This window comes from Narcine bancroftii, chromosome 7, assembly GCF_036971445.1.
Source record: "Narcine bancroftii isolate sNarBan1 chromosome 7, sNarBan1.hap1, whole genome shotgun sequence".
NCBI classification, from domain to species: Eukaryota; Metazoa; Chordata; class Chondrichthyes; order Torpediniformes; family Narcinidae; genus Narcine; species Narcine bancroftii.
In genome coordinates, this window is record NC_091475.1 from 42,431,783 (window position 1) to 42,453,201 (window position 21,419).

General features: G+C 41.4%; 1 protein-coding gene across 15 annotated transcripts in view; it reads right to left on the reverse strand.

The window, feature by feature from the left end:
- The window catches only part of cdkl5 (cyclin dependent kinase like 5), a 168,465-nt gene that overhangs the window by 111,072 nt on the left and 35,974 nt on the right, over window positions 1–21,419 (reverse strand). For 7 of the 15 annotated variants that reach the window (XM_069889827.1, XM_069889815.1, XM_069889816.1 and 4 more), the window contains exons 2-3: window positions 17,517–17,727; window positions 14,161–14,195 (exon numbers count right to left, since the gene is read on the reverse strand). In XM_069889827.1, coding sequence (XP_069745928.1) covers window positions 14,161–14,195; window positions 17,517–17,580 — 99 coding nt within the window. In that variant the 5' untranslated portion in view covers window positions 17,581–17,727. Of the gene's footprint in view, window positions 1–5,544; window positions 5,611–5,684; window positions 5,755–14,160; window positions 14,196–14,340; window positions 14,404–15,146; window positions 15,243–17,516; window positions 17,728–21,419 lie in introns of those variants that run through there. The other 8 variants (XM_069889829.1, XM_069889828.1, XM_069889830.1 and 5 more) reach the window with 6 other exon arrangements.

Sequence of the window (21,419 nt, forward strand, 5' to 3'; positions counted from 1 at the left end):
ACAACCTTAGTATAATTGGCAAATTTGTAGATAGCATTTGAATTGTGCCCAACCACATAGTCATGGGTATAGGGAAAGTAGAGCAGTGGTCAAAGCCCACTGCGCCTGTGTTGATTGTCAGTGAGGAGGAGACATTGTTTCCAATTCTTCCGATGAGGAAGTCAAGGATCCAGTTGCAAAGGGAGGTGCAGAAGCCCTGGTTTTGAAGCTTGATGACCAGTACTGAGGGGAAGAAGGTGTTGAAAGCCCGGTTGTAGTTAATGAAAAGTAGCTTTATGTACATGTTATTGTTGTCCAGGTAACACAGGACTGAGCAGAGAGCCTGTGAGAATACATCTGCTGTGGAGCGATTGTGGCGGTTGGTGAATTGTAATGAGTGTAGATATTTACTTAGATACGAGTTAATTCTGGCCATGATAAACGTCAAAGCATTTCATACTGTAGATGTAAGGGCTACTAGGCAATATTTATTGAGGCAGATCATTCTGCTCTTCTTGGGCACTGGTAATGATTGATTCCTTTTTGAAGCAGGTGGGAACCTCCAATTGCAGCAATGAGAAATTGAAAATGTATGAAAATACTCCAGCTCATTGGTTGGCACATATTATCAGTACCCTGCCAGGTACGCCATCGGGGCCTGACACCTTGCAAGGATTCACCTTCTAGAAAGATGTTCTGATGTCAGCCTTAGAGACATATCACAGTGTCGTCAGCTTCTGCAAGGACTCTCATTGATACCGTTGAATTCTCCTTTTCAAAGCAAGCATAAAAGGTGTTCAGCTCATCAGGTAGTAAAGCATCACAGCCATTTATGATGTTAAACTTTGTCTTGTCTGATGTAATGACTGGCAATCCAGTTATCATTGGGAAATCAGTGGAAGAGAAGATAACCAAATTTATATTCTTTGGAGTCACCATCTCGGAGGACCTTTCCTGGACCAAAATACATGTCATTGTGAAGAAAGCATGTCAGTGCCTCTACATCCTCAGGAGTTTGCAGAGTTTCTGTATGACATCAAAAACGTTGGCAAACTTCGACAGATGTGTATTGAAAAGTGTGCTCGCTGACTGGCTCCATCATGGCCTGGCATGGGGGCACCAAAACCTCTGACCAAAAAGCTCTGCAAAAGTTCGTGAACACAACGCAATACATCACAGGTAAAAGTCATCCCATCATCAAGAAAACCTACATGGAACACTGCCGAAGGAGAGCAGCAGGTATCATCAGGGATCCACTCCACCCAGGACATGCTCTGTTCTTACTGATGTCTTCAAGAAAGAGGTATAGCTGCGTAAGTTTTGTACCACTGATATATAGAGGTAAATGTTGAGACCCTTGGGAGCATGGTGAGGACTCATCGTAGGGGAGGGGGGGTGACAGGATCAAAAGAAGTGCTATGCTGTGTGTCTGTTGGTGCTGGGAAGTTCGCCCTCACCCTTGAAGGGCCTGAGTAAAAACGAATGGGGAAAAGAACAAATAAGATGTTCTGGTTCCTTTTCATTGAATCTGAGAATTGTAAACTATCCTTTGTTCTAAGAGAGGCTTTGCAACCTTGTATAAGACCACAAACTTTTGGAGGAAAGGCTTGACTTACATGCAATATTCTACTTTGAAATTACGTGGTTCTGTGGCTGATGCAACTTTTTCTGTAACTACCTTTTCTGTGTATAATTATTTTGTGCATCCTCTTGCTGGATGAAGACCCGACAAAACTGCTTCAAGTGTGACCACAGTAAATGAGGAAACAAGCTGTAAACTCAAACAAAAATGGGAACAAGATCTAAACATAAAGATAAAGAATGAAACATGGGAAAACCTATGCTCCGGAACTACGAGAAATACAATAAACACGAGGTTACGCATGATACAATATAATTGGCTACACAGGCTATACACCACACCCCAAAAGTTAAGTAAATGGGACCCAACAGTATCAGACAGACGTTTTCATTGTAAGAAGGAAACAGGAACAACAGTACATGCAATTTAGGCATGTGAGAAAGTGGAAAAGTTTTGGTAAGATCTAAATCAGGTATTAAATAAAATCACAAAAAGCAATATACCAAAAAATCCAGAGATCTTTCTTCTAAGTAATATAAGAAATAAAGAACTAAGCCTCAATTTAGATGAAGCACAAAAAAGATTTATTATGATAGCCTTAGCTGTAGCAAAAAAATGTATAATGTCAACCTGGAAATTAGAAGATAGCCTGAGAATACAGCAATGGTACATAGAAATGAATAAATGTATTCCATTAGAAAAAATAACATATAATTTAAGAAATAACATCACAGTATTCGAACAAATTTGGGAACCGTATATGGAACACAACAGAAAAGTCCTACCGCAGACCTCCACCCCCTAAAATGATAGAATGATAAGACGAAATGAACTGACCCAGTGTGTAAAAGTAGATGACACAATTTTCTTGTTTATTTTCATTGTGTGATGACATTGTTTAATGGGTTTAATGTATTATATATGTTGAACGTTGAGTGAGTGGGGGGGGGGGGTGAAGGAGGGAGGGAAGGGAGGGGGGAAAAGGGAGAAAATGACACTGTGTATATTCAAGAGGGAAATGTTTGTGTGTATTTTGGTCAGTATGGTTCATAGTGTGAAAAATTTTAAAAAATTTTTAAAAAGTGTACAGTGCTCTTCCAGATAAGCAGCTGCTAATAAAGAGTTGAGCATAGATTTCTGTGTGCTGTACCTGTTTGCATCGGGAGCAACAAAAACCAAAACTATACCACCAGGTTCACGAACATTTGCTACTCTTCAATCATCATACTCCTAAACACCAGACGCAATCAGAGACGCACTTAAGGACTTACTTTACACGTTATTTATTACTGATTTTTTTTTTGCATTGCAGTTTGTTTACTTTTGTATACGTATCTTTTTGTCTTGAGTCTTTTCTTTGGCTTGGCTTCACGGACGAAGATTTATGGAGGGGGTAAAAAGTCCACGTCAGCTGCAGGCTCGTTTGTGGCTGACAAGTCCGATGCGGGACAGGCAGACACGATTGCAGCGGTTGCAAGGGAAAATTGGTTGGTTGGGGTTGGGTGTTGGGTTTTTCCTCCTTTGCCTTTTGTCAGTGAGGTGGGCTCTGCGGTCTTCATCAAAGGAGGTTGCTGCCCGCCAAACTGTGAGGCGCCAAGATGCACGGTTTGAGGCGTTATCAGCCCACTGGCGGTGGTCAATGTGGCAGGCACCAAGAGATTTCTTTAGGCAGTCCTTGTACCTTTTCTTTGGTGCACCTCTGTCACGGTGGCCAGTGGAGAGCTCGCCATATAACACGATCTTGGGAAGGCGATGGTCCTCCATTCTGGAGACGTGACCCATCCAGCGCAGCTGGATCTTCAGCAGCGTGGACTCGATGTTGTCGACCTCTGCCATCTCGAGTACTTCGACGTTAGGGATGTAAGCGCTCCAATGGATGTTGAGGATGGAGCGGAGACAACGCTGGTGGAAGCATTCTAGGAGCCGTAGGTGGTGCCGGTAGAGGACCCATGATTCGGAGCCGAACAGGAGTGTGGGTATGACAACGGCTCTGTATACGCTTATCTTTGTGAGGTTTTTCAGTTGGTTGTTTTTCCAGACTCTTTTGTGTAGTCTTCCAAAGGCGCTATTTGCCTTGGCGAGTCTGTTGTCTATCTCATTGTCGATCCTTGCATCTGATGAAATGGTACAGTTTATACAGATATCGATTCCTAGCCCACAGGAATAAGAATCTCAGGATTGTATGTTATCCAGATAATACACATGTACTTTGCTCCCGTCTGATGGATTGAAGGTTCGCAACACAATCCCAAAAACACTTTCTTCAGAAGGCCAAAGGTTATGGTTGCACAATTAAGACAACAATGACATTCAGCATCAAAAGCTGCCCAAAATTCCTCACACATGGGCAGGTTGAAAGACCTCTAATTTGCCATGATTAAGTGTGAAGCTCATGCTCTGATATTCATCAGAAATGAGTTCACAATGACTAGATTTATCACATTCACAAGGACTGTTTGCATTTTGTTGCTGGAAGACCAAAATATTTCTCACTCTAGTGGGAAGTTTGTTGGAGAATGTGCTGCAGCAAGAAAGACAGAGTGGAAGAACTGCAGATGCTGTCACATACAGCAAACAATGAGAAGCTGGAGGAAGCAGATATTCACGGAGAAAAATGGACAGTTGATATTTTGGATCAGGATCCCTTTCCAAAACTGAAAAATGATTTGAGAGGAGTATTTTGGTGATGATGCGGTCTTGATTGACGTCAATCTTCTGTTTAACATCACAGCCTTCATATTATAATTGAGTTGATTCAGATGAAGAAAAAAATTGGTCCACGGTCCCTCTCATTAAATGGAATCAAAGGCTTCGATGAGGTAAAAAAATGACTGCATGATTGCCTTTCAAAGTTTTGCAACTCTACAGGCTCATTTGTTTTGTCTTAGAAAATCAATTTTAAATTACAATTTTTTGTGAAAAGCAACGATGTAGTATTCCCTAATTAATTATGTATTCCTGCCATTTATCAATAAATCTAATTCTTACAAATAAACCAAAAATTGCAGATTTTAACCAAACTCAAAATGGAATTAGTGGAATAGAATTAGCACCAATGTTACCATCCTGCATCCATTTTCTTCACTTGCAATCTGTTTCAATTCCTCACTCCCATACATCAGTTTCCTTCCTCCCCCACAATCTTAGCTTCTATTCCGCTTGACATCTGATCTCAACGACCTTGCCGCCTCTTCCTCATTCCCAATCTCAAATCCAGCACCCTCATACAATCACCACAATCCACAGTGTCCCTACCTGCACACTCACACTCAACCAGCATCCGGCCCAAGAGCTGTTGATTGTCTAGCTATTGGCTTGAGACAACCCAACAACTGATGACCCATAATGTACCCCCTGCTTTCAGAGCCTCTGTTTACCTTAGCCATGTGTGTTGATTTTGCATTTATTCTATATATAAATCCTCTGTCAAAATAATTACATGTTTCATAATGAAATGCACTATGCATCTCACCAATCAGGACACTGCTACTACCCATTTGTTGAAGCCAAACACACACTTGATAAATGCCTATGACCAATTCAGAATAATCTTCCATAGAGAGTACTAAAAAAATACATCAAAATTGATTAAATTATTTTGGTTGACAGGCTGGAGAGTGAATCAAAGTGGAACTGATAATTTAATCAAACAACAGTCATACTATACTTATGCAGCAATTGGCTCTGACACTGTATTGAAATTATACTTCCCAGACATGAATAATCTTGCACTGTTCCACTCTCTCTCCCCCACCTCCCCCCCCCCCCCCCCCCACCAACACTTGATGTTTATTCACATAACAATATACAGTAAAATCCCTAGTATCCAGAATTCAAGCAACTGGCAGCCTCAGGCAACTGGCAAGAAATAAATTGAGGAAAATAAATTTTATAAATTAAAATAAGTAAGAATAAAATAATAGGTAAAAATATGCAAGTTTAAAATTTATAAAAGTAAATGTTCTCTAAAGTAACACACAAACCTTTGGTGAAGGTGGGAGCAAATATTCAGCCAGCTGAGTGCCGTGGTCATGCTTTGCTTCTAGCAACTGTTTGAATAAAGTTTGAATATATTGAGTTTGAATAAAATGCCCAAGATGAAGAGATGTTTGATGCTGCTTACCATTAAAATGACTCTCTTAAAGGTCTCCTTATCCCTGTTTAGTAAGAGTTTCCCCAGTCAGAAGCTTTATCTGTAAAGTTAGGGAAAGGGGATGGGGGTTTAATTATCTATAACGTTATTGTTCATTTTTCAGGCAGCTCCATGGAGGGGAAGCAACTTGCAGATGCAGCAACAGTTAAATGTTTTCAAAGAATGTGAATGAAAATAAAGTAAAATGCTTTAAGGTTTATATATTCATGCAAGTGAAGTTTGTTCAGTACAAGTACGGTCTAGTATTTTTGCCTTTTAAACTGTTTATTCTTAACGCAGGTATATTAGGCATTGTAAGAGCAAGTTTCAAACAACCGGAAAATACACATATCCAGCAACTACCAATTCCCATAGGTGCTGGAAAACAAGGTTTTACTGTAACTGCGTTTATACAGTAATTTGAAATTGTTCTGAAATACACACCAATTGACAAAAATTAGACCACAAGATGCAAGAATAAAGTTAGGTAATTCAGCCTATTGAGTCTTCTCTGCCATTAGATCATGGGTGATTAGGAACAAGAGATACCAACTTGCTGAACATAGAAATGACAACATGATAGCAATCAGTTAATGTTTCAGTAATGAAGATCTGAAAGATAAACATGGTCTCAGACACAAGCCCAACTCTTCATCTTTAGAAATATGATAAATAGATATGTCCACCTGTGAGAAAGTCTCATCACTGCAAAATTCCATGTGTTATTGTAGAGTGTCAACCTAAATTTGTGCAGTGGGGGTTGAAGCTATTACTAACTTAGAGGCAAAAATGACAAGAACTAAATCAGTGGTTCCCAAACTTTTTCAGGCGGCTGCCCCTTTGGCCTCTGGGCCACATCCCCCTCCCCCCCCCAATCAATGGCACTGGGTTGGGGGGGGTGGAGGCGGCACTGAGGGGGGGGGAGGGGGTAACAGTAGCAGCATTGAGAGGGGTTGGCGGCAGCGGCACTGAGAAAGGGTGGAGGTGGCAGGGGTGAGAGGGGGTGGCAGCAGCAGGGTTAGTGGCAGTGCTGAACAGGGTGGTGACACAAGTACAACGTGGCGGCCACCAAGACCAGCTCACAAGACAATGCCTTGTCACCGTTTATGTTGCTCACTATTGCCACGCCAAGTCTGGCTAGAAAATTACTGCACTGGGTTCTTCACCCCCTTGGATCTTTTCACCACCCACAGGGTGCAGCAGCGCCCACTTTGGGAATCTCTAAACCTGGGGTTCCCAACCTTTTTGTTCCTCTGTACCCCTTGGGCATTTTTATAGGTCCCTGTGTTCCCCTAAAAATTAATGATTAAAAAAAAACACGACATTGTGCAATCTGACTGCAGATTACAGCACCATGTATTGTACAGTAGTGGTTATTCCCTCAGACCCAATGTACCCCATGAAAAATGCAAATGTACCAATGGGGGGGGGGGGGGTAGGTACATGCACCCCAGGTTGGGAACCCCTGCTCTAAACTAAATCATAAGTTATATTTTCTGCCCTGAATAACTTATGTTTTAACATTGATCTCATATAATAATCCAAGATTGGATTTCATTCTTTTCTACATCTTCTCTTTCACTCATTGATGGCAGAACATTCCCATTCTCATTCCACTTCTCAAACTCCCCCACCTTTAAAAACTGATAATACATTCAATCAACACATTCACTCATTTCCTTACTAGCCAGTAATATTTCGAACATTGAAAATATTAATGTAAATGTAAATTACTGTTGAATTAATATACTGTATGTGTATATTAGTCAGTAGCAACAGCCATCTTGTTCTTATGAACAAAGCATTTATACAGGTGATAATAGAAACATTTCTCTCAGCCACTCACAAAGGATTATTACATTGGTTCAGTTTTCAGAGTATATACAGTAATTCAAAACTGAAAGCATATCCCATCATTACAACTCCCAGTCAACCACAAATTTATCACTGAGCCAAATCAGACACACAGTCTTCTCAAAAATTTTCAGATGCGAGGCAGCTGACAAAATTAACTGGGCATAAGCACTTTTCATACAAAATTTTTGTTGAAAATGTCTGTCTGATAAAATATTACAAGTTGACATTTTACATACTGTTGAATAATTCATCACAATTTAGTAAACAAGATTCTCTTGGGACTTTGGTAGTGTCGAACATAGGAAGTGGAAACAGGAGTAGGCCAAAAATGGCCCATCGAGCCTGCTCCGCCATTCAATACGATCATGGCTGATCTAATTTATGACCTAACTCCACCTACCTGCCTTCTCCCCATATCCCCTAATTCCTCTATCATGTAAAAATTTATCTAACCGAATTTTAAATATGTTTAATGAAGCAGCCTCAACCACTTCCCTGGTTAGAGAATTCCAAACATTCACTATTCTCTGGGAAAAACTATTTTTCCTCATCTCTGTCCTAAATCTACTCCCCCGAATCTTGAGACTGTGTCCTCTCGTTTTAGTTTCCCCGGCCAGCTCAAAAAACCTTCCTACATCCATCCTATCCATACCCTTCATAATCCTATATGTTTCTATAAGATCTCCTCCCATTCTTCTGAACTCGAGCGAATACAATCCTAGACGATTTAATCTTTCGTCATAAGTCAACCCCTTCATCCCAGGGATCAACCTAGTCAACCTCCTCTGGACAGTCTCCAAAGCCAGTATATCCTTCCTCAAATATGGAGACCAGAACTGGACACAGTACTCCAGGTGCGGTCTCACCAGTACCTTATACAGTTGCAACATTACCTCCCTACTCCTCTAGCGATGAAGGCCAACATTCCATTTGCCTTCTTAATAACCTGCTGCACCTGCAACCTAACTTTTTGTGATTCATGCACAAGTACTCCCAAGTCCCTCTGCACACAGCATGCTGTAGTTTTTCACCCTTTAAATAATATTCAGCTCTTTTATTTTTCTTGCCAAAGTGGATAACCTCACACTAACATTGTACTCCATCTGCCAGACCTTTGCCCACTCATCCAGCTTAACTATATCCCTCTGCAGACTCTCCACATCCTCATTACAATTTGCTCTTCCACTCAATTTGGTGTCATCCGCAAACTTGGCTGCACCACATTTTGTCCCCTCCTCCAAGTCATCAATGTAAATGATGAACAGTTGTGGGCCTAATACTGACCCCTGTGGCACCCCACTTACCTCTCTGCCAACCTGAAAAACTCCCATTTATCCTGATTCTCTGCCTCCTGTCAGACAACCAGTTTTCAATCCAGGCCAATATATTCCCCGGACTCCACTTTCCTGTAACTTACTGATAAGTCTCTTGTGGGGCACCTTATCAAACGCTTTCTGGAAATCCAAATATACAACATCAACCTGTTCCCCTCTATCTACCGCACCCATTATATCCTAAAAGAATCCTAACAAGTTTGTCAAACAAGATCTTCCCTTTCTAAAACCATGCTGCGTCTGCCTGATTGAACCCTTACGTTCCAAAAGTTTCACTATTTCATCTTTAATGATGGCTTCAAGCATTTTTCCAACTACAGACATCAAGCTAATTGGCCGATAATTTCCAGTCTTCTGCCTACATCCCTTCTTAAAAAGTGGTGTGACATTTGCTGTCTTCCAGTCTGCCGGGACCTGCCCAGAATCCAAGAAATTTTGGTATATGACCACCAATGCATCAATTATAACTTCTGCCATTTCCTTCAGAACCCTTGGATGCATATCATCAGGACCAGGTGATTTGTCTGGCTTTAGTCCCATTAGTTTCTCCATCACTACTTCCTTTGTAACAACTATTTTATCAAGGCCCTCCCCAACATTCGCATCCTTAACTCCGCACTTGGGCATGCTGCACGTGTCTTCCACTGTGAAGACTGACACAAAATATTTGTTTAATGCCTCAGCCATTTCCTCATTTTTTGCTACCAGTTTTCCTTTCTCATCCTCCAAGGGTCCTATGTTAACTCTGGCCACCCTCTTCCATTTTATATATTTATAAAATTTTTGAACCAGCAGATTTTCTGGATGACTGCAAACCTACCCATGTTCCTGGCCCTTTTATCTAAAATCCAATCCTGACTCCAGCTGTATAATCCAGATTCCAGTTCTAGTTACACTGAGGACATCCTGCTCTGGCTACACCTGTATTTCTGATGCACATTGTGGATTGAATGAGCCAAATGCTGGACAGTCAGAACATCCAAGCAATTGGATGCTGTATTATGGAGTTTTACTGTAATGTGGATAAATTTGAGGTATTCAGCTCTGGAAGAACTAACAGAAAAGTGGATTTCTTTTTTTCTCTGTTGAGTGATTAATACATGTTCGTGTCCATAGAAACATGAGTGCCCTTGTACAACGCAGTAAAGTTTGTTTACACACCATTAGACCCCAGATTTTCTTGTTTACCGCCCCAGTACAATAATCACTGAAAACTGGTACAACAAGCAATTGTAAAGGAGAGCACAATATCAGCCTTTATTGCCAAATTATTTGAGTACAAAACTAAAAAAATCTTACTGAAATTATATAATGCCTTGGTGAGTCAACGTTTGGGATATATTATCATACCTGGTATCACTATCCAAGGAAGGATATACAGTACTGTACCTATGATCAAGAGAGGATTTAATGAAATATTCCTGTGATGGGAACATGTGTGATAGGAAGAGCAATAAAACTGAATGGGCTATATTGTTGAATTTAGGAAAATAGATGTGATTTTAGAAACCAAAAGGTGGGAGGTTTTTTGCTGGGATTAATGTTTACCATGATGGGGGCATCTAGCTTCAAATAAATAGCCAGTCATTCAAGAACAAGATGAGAATACATTTCTTCACCCAGAGGGGAGTGAATCTTTAGAATTCTCCAACCAAGGGGCCTGTGGAGGTTCTATCACCAAGTGCATTCAAGATCAGATCAAACAGATCCTTAGACGTTGAGGGAATTGAGGGATACAGTGTTTGTTCAAAAAAAAATGACACTGAGATTTAAAAAAAACCAAATCTTATTGCACAGCAAAGTACGCATGATGAGCTAAATGGCATATTCCCACTTCAATAGATTTTACTGATAAATTGTTTCTTTTTCTATTTCCAAATGGGCAAAAGCATTACTAAAACAAGATGGACAACAGAAATCTCTGCTGCTCTCTGGCCATGGACCTCAATGACTTCAGGCCTTCCTTTACATCCCTCTTTTGTTTTTTCAGTGGGGAGAAGCAAATTAGGAGCAGACGCAGGAAAGTAGATACTGCAAGTAAGTGCCTGGGATTATGAACTCTATCACAACTGTGCATATGAGTCATTTTGCACCCAGGACATCAAAATATTTATACTTCTCTCTCAAATCCATCTTGCCTCCATTTTTATTGATGTGATACCTCATCTCTCCCAAATTGTCAAATTCAGAGATGTGATTACTTATTTTTAATTGCACTATTAAGCCATGGTGGGGAGCTGGCTGATGGAGGACCTCAGTTTTCTTCAGGCTGACTTCCAGGCCAAACATTTTGGCAGTTTCCGCAAAGCAGGACGTCAAGCGCTGAAGAGCTGGCTCTGAATGGGCAACTAAAGCGGCATCATCTGCAAAGAGTAGTTCACGGACAAGTTTCTCTTGTGTCTTGGTGTGAGCTTGCAGGCGCCTCAGATTGAAGAGACTGCCATCCGTGCGGTACCGGATGTAAACAGCGTCTTCATTGTTGGGGTCTTTCATGGCTTGGTTCAGCATCATGCTGAAGAAGATTGAAAAGAGGGTTGGTGCGAGAACACAGCCTTGCTTCACGCCATTGTTAATGGAGAAGGGTTCAGAGAGCTCATTGCTGTATCTGACCCGACCATCTCCATCGGGCACACAAAACTCAAAACGGTCAACCAGTTTACCTATCTCGGCTGCACCATTTCATCAGATGCAAGGATCGACAATGAGATAGACAACAGACTCGCCAAGGCAAATAGCGCCTTTGGAAGACTACACAAAAGAGTCTGGAAAAACAACCAACTGAAAAACCTCACAAAGATAAGCGTATACAGAGCCGTTGTCATACCCACACTCCTGTTCGGCTCCGAATCATGGGTCCTCTACCGGCACCACCTACGGCTCCTAGAACGCTTCCACCAGCGTTGTCTCCGCTCCATCCTCAACATCCATTGGAGCGCTCACACCCCTAACGTCGAGGTACTCGAGATGGCAGAGGTCGACAGCATCGAGTCCACGCTGCTGAAGATCCAGCTGCGCTGGATGGGTCACGTCTCCAGAATGGAGGACCATCGCCTTCCCAAGATCGTACTATATGGCGAGCTCTCCACTGGCCACCGTGACAGAGGTGCACCAAAGAAAAGGTACAAGGACTGCCTAAAGAAATCTCTTGGTGCCTGCCACATTGACCACCGCCAGTGGGCTGATAACGCCTCAAACCGTGCATCTTGGCGCCTCACAGTTTGGCGGACAGCAGCCTCCTTTGAAGAAGACCGCAGAGCCCACCTCACTGACAAAAGGCAAAGGAGGAAAAACCCAACACCCAACCCCAACCAACCAATTTTCCCTTGCAACCGCTGCAATCGTGTCTGCCTGTCCCGCATCGGACTGGTCAGCCACAAACGAGCCTGCAGCTGACGTGGACTTTTTACCCCCTCCATAAATCTTCGTCCGCGAAGCCAAGCCAAAGAGAAAAAAAAAATTAAGCCAAATCCAACTGATCCATATCAGACTAGCTCTGAAGGCAACTGCTAGCAGGAGTCAGCGCAGATCTGAAAACCAATCTACAGAGAGAAACACAGAAAGGTGCATGCCAGCCCACATGATCATTTGTTTCACTACAGAATTAAGAAATGAGCTGAGAAACAGCATGCATTTTGTATCTAGCTCCTCAGTTTCATACTATCCATGGCTGGAATATGGAGTTCGACCCCATTCATTTCATTGGGTTCACTAACAATTAAAAAGATTGGTGCAAGAAAGTGATATTTAAATATTTTTGTAGTATTTAAAATATTTTGCTGCATAGTTATTTTATTTCTATATAATTTTCACTTTATTTTTATTTAAATAAAAAGTAGCCTGAAGGTCCCAAGTCTGGAGTCTTGTTTCTAATCACAGCGATAAAATCAAACTCAATCTTCCTATGCATTGTTAAAAGTAATCTGGGTACGAGAAAATTAATGATCTGGCTCATTATTTCTGCCATTTAACCATTTCTTGATTTCCCATTTGGCACTTTACAAGTTACTCTTCTCAAACTCTTTTATGTTTTAGCTGTTCATTTAATTAAAATAAAAACGTACATTCGCCAGCAAATTCTTCCTTCTCCGACATGTTCCTTCTCTGACACACTAACCACTCATTTCACTTGAGCTGTTCCCTATACTAAGTATTTATTTTTCTATGTATTTTAAGAATTCTAGCTATTGCAGATGCTACACTGATTCTTGCACTTTGATAATAATATTAATAATCTATTTTTTATATTTATTATTGTTTTTATTATTTAATTTCTACTATTATATTTTTTTTTACAAAGTACCTGTTCAGCTGCAGCAAGAACTTCGTTGCATATATCCATTGTAAAATTTATATGCCAAATAAACTCTATCATTAAAAAGACATTGAATCAAGTCTTTCTACCTCATCAGGAAAATGTTATCTAATGATAGCAGGCTCACAAAGCCACAGTATTTGCAATCATAAAACAATTTAAATACAAAACAATGGTAGAACTGGATGTCCTTTTCATGGGACCAAACCCTCCCATATGCATCAAGCAGGTTCAATATATTTACATCATTATGCAAAAAAAACCAAATGTAGCACAAATACACTAACAACACTCATTCAAAAGACTCAAGATGGAAAATAATTGAAATTAATTGGCAATATGTGAAAAAAGTTATGTCTAGGCCATATTTTTATCTGTTCCCTCCAAAATATAATTCTTCATTCCCAATACCATTCAAAGATGACATGGCAAATTTTGTCTAAGTTGCTTGTGGCACCTCAAAATTTCATTTAATGTGGTCTGAAACTGTAGATGATCTTGAGACATTAATCCTACAAAAAATTTAAAATGAAGCAACTCAATTGGGTGCTATTATTACATTTAAATGTTTAAAGAGAATAATGTAATTGGGTGGCACAAGTTTAAATGAACGGAATCAGCTTCTATCATACTAGAAATGAAATTTAAAAATTAAAAAAGTTAATTAAGAGAATGTATAAATCAACATAATCACATAGTCCAAGAATCAAAGCAGTGACAAAACTAGATGTCTTTTTCATTGGTTTTATGAACAACTACTAAGCTCTGACATATACATCAAGTCGGTTTAACATGTTCATATCTTGGTGCAAAAAACAAATGCAGCACCTAACAGACAGAATGTCTCAAATCCAAGTCCTGATCCCTCCCAGAAACCATCAATAATAGGATGAAGCATGAATTTTGAAACTATTGAATGGATATTTCCTTGTTCAGAAGATGCACAAATCTATTATCAACTAACCTTGTGCCTGCATTTTAGTACCACTCCATAGGCTCCTGCAAATGAAGAAAAACAATTATACTTTAGATGAAGCAAATGAATTACCCTAAATATTTATTTCCACACCCTCCTTTCCCCGACCTCCCCTGCCCCCCCCCCCACCCCCGCTATCCAATTATCCTTCACTCGAGGAACACCTACTTGTTGTCGGGTTGTGATTCTTTTTCATTGATCACACTACAGTATTTTGTCCAAATGAGCATTCTACATACAACAAAGATCAAACACAGTTAGCATATCAGAGGGATGAACTTTCATTAGAACTAGGCAAAGTTAGAAAACAAATGTGTTTTAAGTTCTAGAGAAGAGGAAAAGACGGAGAAAACAAATGGAACTTATCTGATTCGATGGAAACCTAGATAGATTGTGATCCAAATGGTGATGGTGCTCACTGTGAGACTGGTGATGCTCTGTCTGGAGAGGATGCAAATTGCAAAGGAAGAATAGATAGTAGTAAAATAAAGATGGAACTATGAAATACAGATGCAGGCTGGAGCACCTGGTCATGCAAAATTGTTGAAATCAATAAGGAATCCCAAGGACTGCAACCTGACTGATGGAAGATCTTGTTATTCCTCAAGTTCAAGGAGAAACAGTGTATGAACTTAATGAAAGAGGTCAGTTCATGGGCAGGATAGAAAGTTAAGTGAGAGCTCTGATCACCTTCACAAACTGAAGGAAATGATTTGCAAAACTGTAACTAATATATTTGATTTGCCTGTCTAGAATATACAGTCTTTCTCATGTTAGAACTGACTAGTCTTCAGTTTCTTTATTTCACTCTCCACATTTGCTGCCTAACTGGTATGAGTATTCCCTTTTATTTCTGGTTTCCAGAAAGTCCTGTGTTCTCTTTACCCAGTCTTCATTCATTTTCTTTAAGATTACTCTTTTTCAATTAAAAAAACTTTGCCATTCTTCCTCTACCAACATGCAACTCCACTAACCATAATTTCTTTAGATTTCCATCTTCAGATATTCTCTTTGGTCTCTCCACTCTTCCCCTTCTTTTCACCATAAAATATGTCATTTTCTACCTTTGCCTAGACATGAAAAAGGTCATTAACCCAAAATGTTAACTCTGCTTAGCTCTCAAGGTACTAGATTTTTAGGTATATGTGTTTTATTTGTGAACATGAGGATTATAGTTTAAGATGTCTCTGGTAATGCTCTGCTATTCACCAAATCAACACACTCCCCTTTTGTGTGTTTAGGAAAAAAAATGAACAAAAATGCTTTTAAAAAAATCATCAATAATAATATTTTCATTATTGTTTACCAATTAATTCCCAATGTACAGAATACAAAGTTGCAATCAGCGAGTTCCTGAACCCAGGACATCTCTAGAAAGTAGAAAAAATGTTTCAAGAGAATAATGGAGTTCAACAGCCAAATGCCATTCAGGAAGTAAAAATTTATGGCGCTGAGAAATGGCTTAACGATGACTTGTGCTTGGAGACAAAATAACTTTCAATGTAAAACATGATTTCAAATTGTTGAACCTCACAATCAAACTTATCAGACTAAAAATGACTTCTTATAGAAAATGGTTTAAATTTAAACACATTTTTAAGCATATCACAATTGCTCTCCAACAAAATAAAGTACAAATTAAAATTTGAATTCAAATATTGAAGACAAAATAACACAGAATGAGCTGTCACAATGCAACTCGTGTTTTTTTTTTCTATCATTCTCCTATAGTTAGACCTGCAAGCATACTAAAGGTTGGAGTGTCTAAAACATTGGTGTCTGGTTTATATTCTTACAAGTAAAATTTAATGGTAAAGAATATTATGGAGAAATACCAAAATCATGTGAAGTGGAATCAAATTAGACCCAAAGATCAATTAAGACAGGAGAGTGTTAAGAAATATGAGAAAAATAAATGAAAAACAGCAAAAAATAAAGTCTAAGAGCAAACAGGAGTGTGTCCCAATATGGCCCTTCGAGTCCCCTCCACTGTTCTATGACATAATGGCTTTTAAACAAAAATGCAGGAGAAACTCAGCAAGTCACAAAGCATTCTTTATATAGCAAAGAATATATAACTGTGTATAGCAGTTAGCGTAACGCTGTTACAGCGCCAACGATCAGGACCAGGGTTCAAATCCCACGTTGTCTATAAGGAGCTTGTACGTTCTCTCCATATCTGCATCGGTTTTCTCTGGGATTTCTGCATTCCTCCCACTGTTCCAAAACGAACCGGGGGTTATATATCAATTGGGTGTAATTGGGCAGCATGGGATTCTGGGTCAAAAGGGCCTCTTACTGTGCTGTACATCTACATTTACATTTAACTGAAATGTTTCAGACCCAAGTCCTTCATCAAGGTATGAGCAAAAAGCTGGCAAACACATGAATAAAATAGTGAGGGGAGAGGCAGGAGAAGGAGCACAGGCCCACAGGCAAGGGGTCAAAGGTGGATATGGGTGGGAGGATATGAGAGAAAAAGCTGAGAAGAGTGATAGGGGTAAGGGTTAGCTCTCTAAATGGAGAGGGAAGGGGTGGAGAGCTGAAATAAAAGAGACAAAGGGATGGGGAAGAGAGGGAAGGCATGATAGGGGCTGAAAGGAAACCAGAGAAAGTCAATGTTAATGCCATCCAGTTAGAGAGTGCCCAGGGGGAATTAGACGCTGCTCAAGCATGTGGATGGTTTCAGTTTGGCATTGAATGAAGCCAGGACAGACATGTGAGAGTGGGGCAGGGAAATGAAATAATTGGCCATTGGGAAATCCATCCTATTGCAGCAGACAGAGCGAAGGTGCTCAACAAAACAACCTCTCAGCCGCATCCAGTCTCTACAAAGTAGAGAAGTAGTCCACAATGGACACACCGGATGCAGTCGATGAGCCCTGCAGATTTACAAGTAGTGTTACTTCACTTGGAAGGACTGTTAGGGACCCTGAATGATGGTGAACGTGGACGTCCTGACGTCCTTTACCCCAAGTCCTGTATGGGCCAAACACAGGCAAATGGTACCATTTTAGTTGGTGTGACTAAATTGCAACAAAGGGCTCGTTTCCGTGCTACAGGATATTACAAGACAACTTATCTCACTTCTTCAATTAATGCGCATCTATTGCACTCTGAATTGAAGTCCAAATATTAATAATTACCTGTATAAATGAAATGTATTATTTTAGTTATAAATGGCCAATCCCCAATTATGGGAACTCCACTGAAGAAAAGGTTTCTGGACGTGAACTCTGTCCATCTTTCTCAGAATGTTAAATAAATTACAAAAGAGGTGGAAACACTCACAGCAACAAAAACAATTGTTACTTGTTCACTTTAGTTCAGACCCTACAACTTACCTTCACCAACAATTCTAAGGACTTCAAATTTATTCATCACATCACCAATGTCAGGAATCTTCATTAAGACAAATTTCTCTGAAAAGTCACATCATAGTTAGGAAATTAACTATGTAGGCAGGTTTTGTAGAGTGCCCATAAAAGCAGAAGTTCCAATAAATCAACTTCATATTCTTCATGCTTGTCCAAATCTAGTCACAATCCTGTCCATCTGCAAGAAATAATTATGTACGTTATCAATTCTGAAACTAGCAACTAAACACAAAATTTTATTGCCTACGGGAAAAAGTGACTATCTTTAACTACTTTTCTTCTCTTGAGACACAATAATATTTCAAATCATATTAAATACCGTTAGATGGAACAACATGGGAAATATCCATTCCATCTAACATTTGTGAAGTGCTGAAGTTACCTGGAGATCTTATATTTTGGACTGAAGATGTATTCCCTATTTATAATTAACAGTTTTCCCTAATGTACATTGTAGAGAGAAGAGTGAATATTTCCATCACACAAAATAACATCATAGTACACCAACATCCACATATTGTGTTTATTGTTATTTATTATAAATGTATTGTAAAAGATTATTAAAAATACATATTATTTATTATAAACTAAAAAGTGTTGACTTCAAAACATGATACATCAATTTTTGACTGCAGTGGAGGGGAAGGCATCTATGTGGAATGGAAAAAAGCATGTGAATAGCATTTTATAAATATAAATCTAAATTACTGCCATAATCTATAATAATTTTATTATCTGGGTTTTCATTGACATGATGAAAATGATACCTTGCAACATCTCCAATGGCAAAAGCAATAAAATATTCTCTACGTTTGGTACACTTGAAAGAAATGTAACAGCTAATCATAACCAAATGCTTTTGTCACTCCTGTTCTGCAGATCTTTGCCTGTCAATGTTCTGGAAACTCTCAGCAGCATCCAGCCCAGGATTTTCAACAGAAACTAAGAATGGGAAAATACAGGGAAACCAAGAATCATATTACTGGAATGACTATCTAGATTTTTCAATTTCATAAGATTTGTTCATTCCAACTATATTATTACCCAGGATTTGAAGCGAAAACATGCATTAGATGACTATTTTCTATTAAATATTCCTGGGCCACAGAAACGTTGCTGCCCAATTTCTCTATGTCATCTTTGTTGTATAGCGGCACGTGCACGGAGACTCAGACCAGCCCACAAAATGGCAGACAAACGCAGCAACCGCGTGGACCTGAGGGTGACATTGGCTGTCGTCGCAGGTGACCTCTGCACAGTAGGAAGAACTCTTGACGGGAACGCTGGCCAACCTGAGGCTAGGCACCGAAGATGTGGAGTCCTGACGTCAGCGCCAGGGGGCCCATATAAGCAAAGCTGCCAATGCAATAAATCAGTCTTTGACTTCAACTCCTCGTGTGTGCCTTCCTTCCGCACTCACTATAACACGCACGCTACATTGGTGACCCCAAGAGGTACAACTGGCAGTTGGACTCAAAGATGACGGATCAAGCAGAGCCAGCAACCATCGATCCAGTCTCTGTCAGGCTTCTGATATTCTGGATGTCACAGTCACAGTGTGGTCCAAGCAGGCCGAGACTCAGTTCTAGCTTCGCTACATCACCACCGACAACACCTGCTACTTCTACGACTGAGTGCCCTCGATCAGGACACAGCAGCAAGGGTCGTAGATTTCCCACAACAGTCTCCGGAGCAAGGCAAATCTGCGGCTCTCAAATAGCTACTAACCCACACTTTTGAGCTTTCCGGCATGAGCGCGATGCCTGATTGCTGCATATGGACAGGTTGGGGGACAGGGCCCTGTCTGCCCTAATAAGTGAGATGCTCATGTTAACCAAGGTCCACAAACCTTGCCTGCTCTTTGAGCAAATCTTTACGCAGCAGCTGCCTGAGGATATAAGGCTCTTGCTCACAGATGAGGACTTCAGCAACCCTTGGAGGGTCGCCACCCGGGTGGACAATCTCTGGAGAGTGAAGGACACCAGCGCCATCGTAGACCACATCAGCAAGCCTCATGAACAACGCCGGTTAGATCAAGGCCAGCAGAGAGGCAAGTGAACACCCCGGGATAGCTATGCTGCTACCATCAGCGATGGGGTGCAGAGGCCCATTGATGTCGCCATCACCCTGTGATGGCTGCAGTGGTTGGCCCACGTGATAGCCTCCTCCATGTCCGGTACTCACTGTCAGGCAGGCGTCTCCTGGTCGCCATGGGCACTGAAATAAGCATCCTATCCCCTACAGGCCTTGATACCAACAACGGCAAGGAGGGCCCAACCTGAGGGCAGCCAACAGCTCCTGCATTCGAAATTTTTGGACCTGCACCTTTCCCCTTTGTTTTAGCCACAGCCACTTTACGTGGACCACCCTCACGGCAGTGGCACAACCACTCCTGGGAGCCGTCTTCCTTTGGGCCCACTGATTGTTGGTCGATCTCAAAGGATGGTGCTTGGTGCACACCAGAACCTTTCAGACTCTGCCTCTGGGGGAAGCCAAGCTATCCAACCCCACATCCTGACAGAGTTCCCCTTGATAGTGGTGCCACAGTTTTCAGTGGCTGAGCCAAAGCATATAGTGACCAAGGGGACCCCCCCAGCTCCACTCCAGGGCACGCAGACTCCCTCTCAAAAAAGATGGAGGAGCCGGGGATTGTGCAACATTCTGACAGTCCCTGGGCCTTTCCCCTCCACCTGGTGCCCAAATCAGCAGGGGGTTGGAGACCATGCATTGACTACCGCTACTTCAAAGAGGCCACCAAGCCCCACATCCAAGACTGCTGCCAACCTGAACGGGGCACAGGTGTTCTCCAAGGTGGACCTCATCCGGGAATACCACCAAATCCCAGTTCTCCCCCAGGACATCCCCAAGACTGCAATCATAACCTCCTTTGGCTTGTTTGAATTCCTCCACATTCCCTTCGGTCTAAAGAATGTGGCACCAACTTTTCTGCAGCTGATGGACACAGTGGGCCGGGACATCCCATTTGCATTCATTAAGCTGGATGAAATATAACGGGTTGCCACAGTTATAGCTTGAGATATGGTGTGGTTATAGCTCGAGGTTATAGCAAGAAAGAAGACTCTCACACGAAGAAAGTGTAGTCGACACTAAGTTTACTGAGATGCAGCTCTGCCTTTTATAGGCAGCGGGCTACATCAGCACTGGGATATGGCTTGAGTGGAGCTGGCTGCTGATTGGCCTCCGCCAATCCACTTACAGCGCTTGGTTGATTCGGCCACTATTACTGCAGCGTATGGGAGCGGGTCTCCCATCCCGCTTGCTGCTTGCTCGAACGCTATGTTTGACGGCCATTTCCTGAGTCTGTGGGCCTCTACGATATCCTCATTGCCAGCCGCAGCCGCAAAGACCACGCCACCGCCGCAAAGACCACGCCACCCACCTGAGACAACTGTGCATCTGTCTGAGTGAGTTTTGGCTGACCATCAATCCCACTAAGTGGCTGTTCGGTCTGGACACCACTGATTTCCTGGGGCACAGGATTAACAGGCACAGGGCCACACCCCTCCCTGAGAAGTTGAGGTGGACTGGCACTTCACTAAGCTATGCATAGTAAAAGGGCTGCAGGAATTCACTGGTATGATAAATTTTACCATAGGTTCATACTGGCAATGGCACGCATCATGCACCCCCTCTTCATGCTGATGATTGGCAAGGCAAAAGACTTTGCTTGGGACGAGGAATTCTCCATGGCATTCCAGAATGCCAAAGATGAGCTGGCCAAAGCCACCCTCCTGGTCCACCCCAGACCAGAGGTACCTACCATTCTAACTGTCAGCACCTCCAGCACAGCAGTGGGGAGGGGGGGGGGGGTGGGCATGCTAGAACAACTCAGCGAGGGCCAGTGGCAAC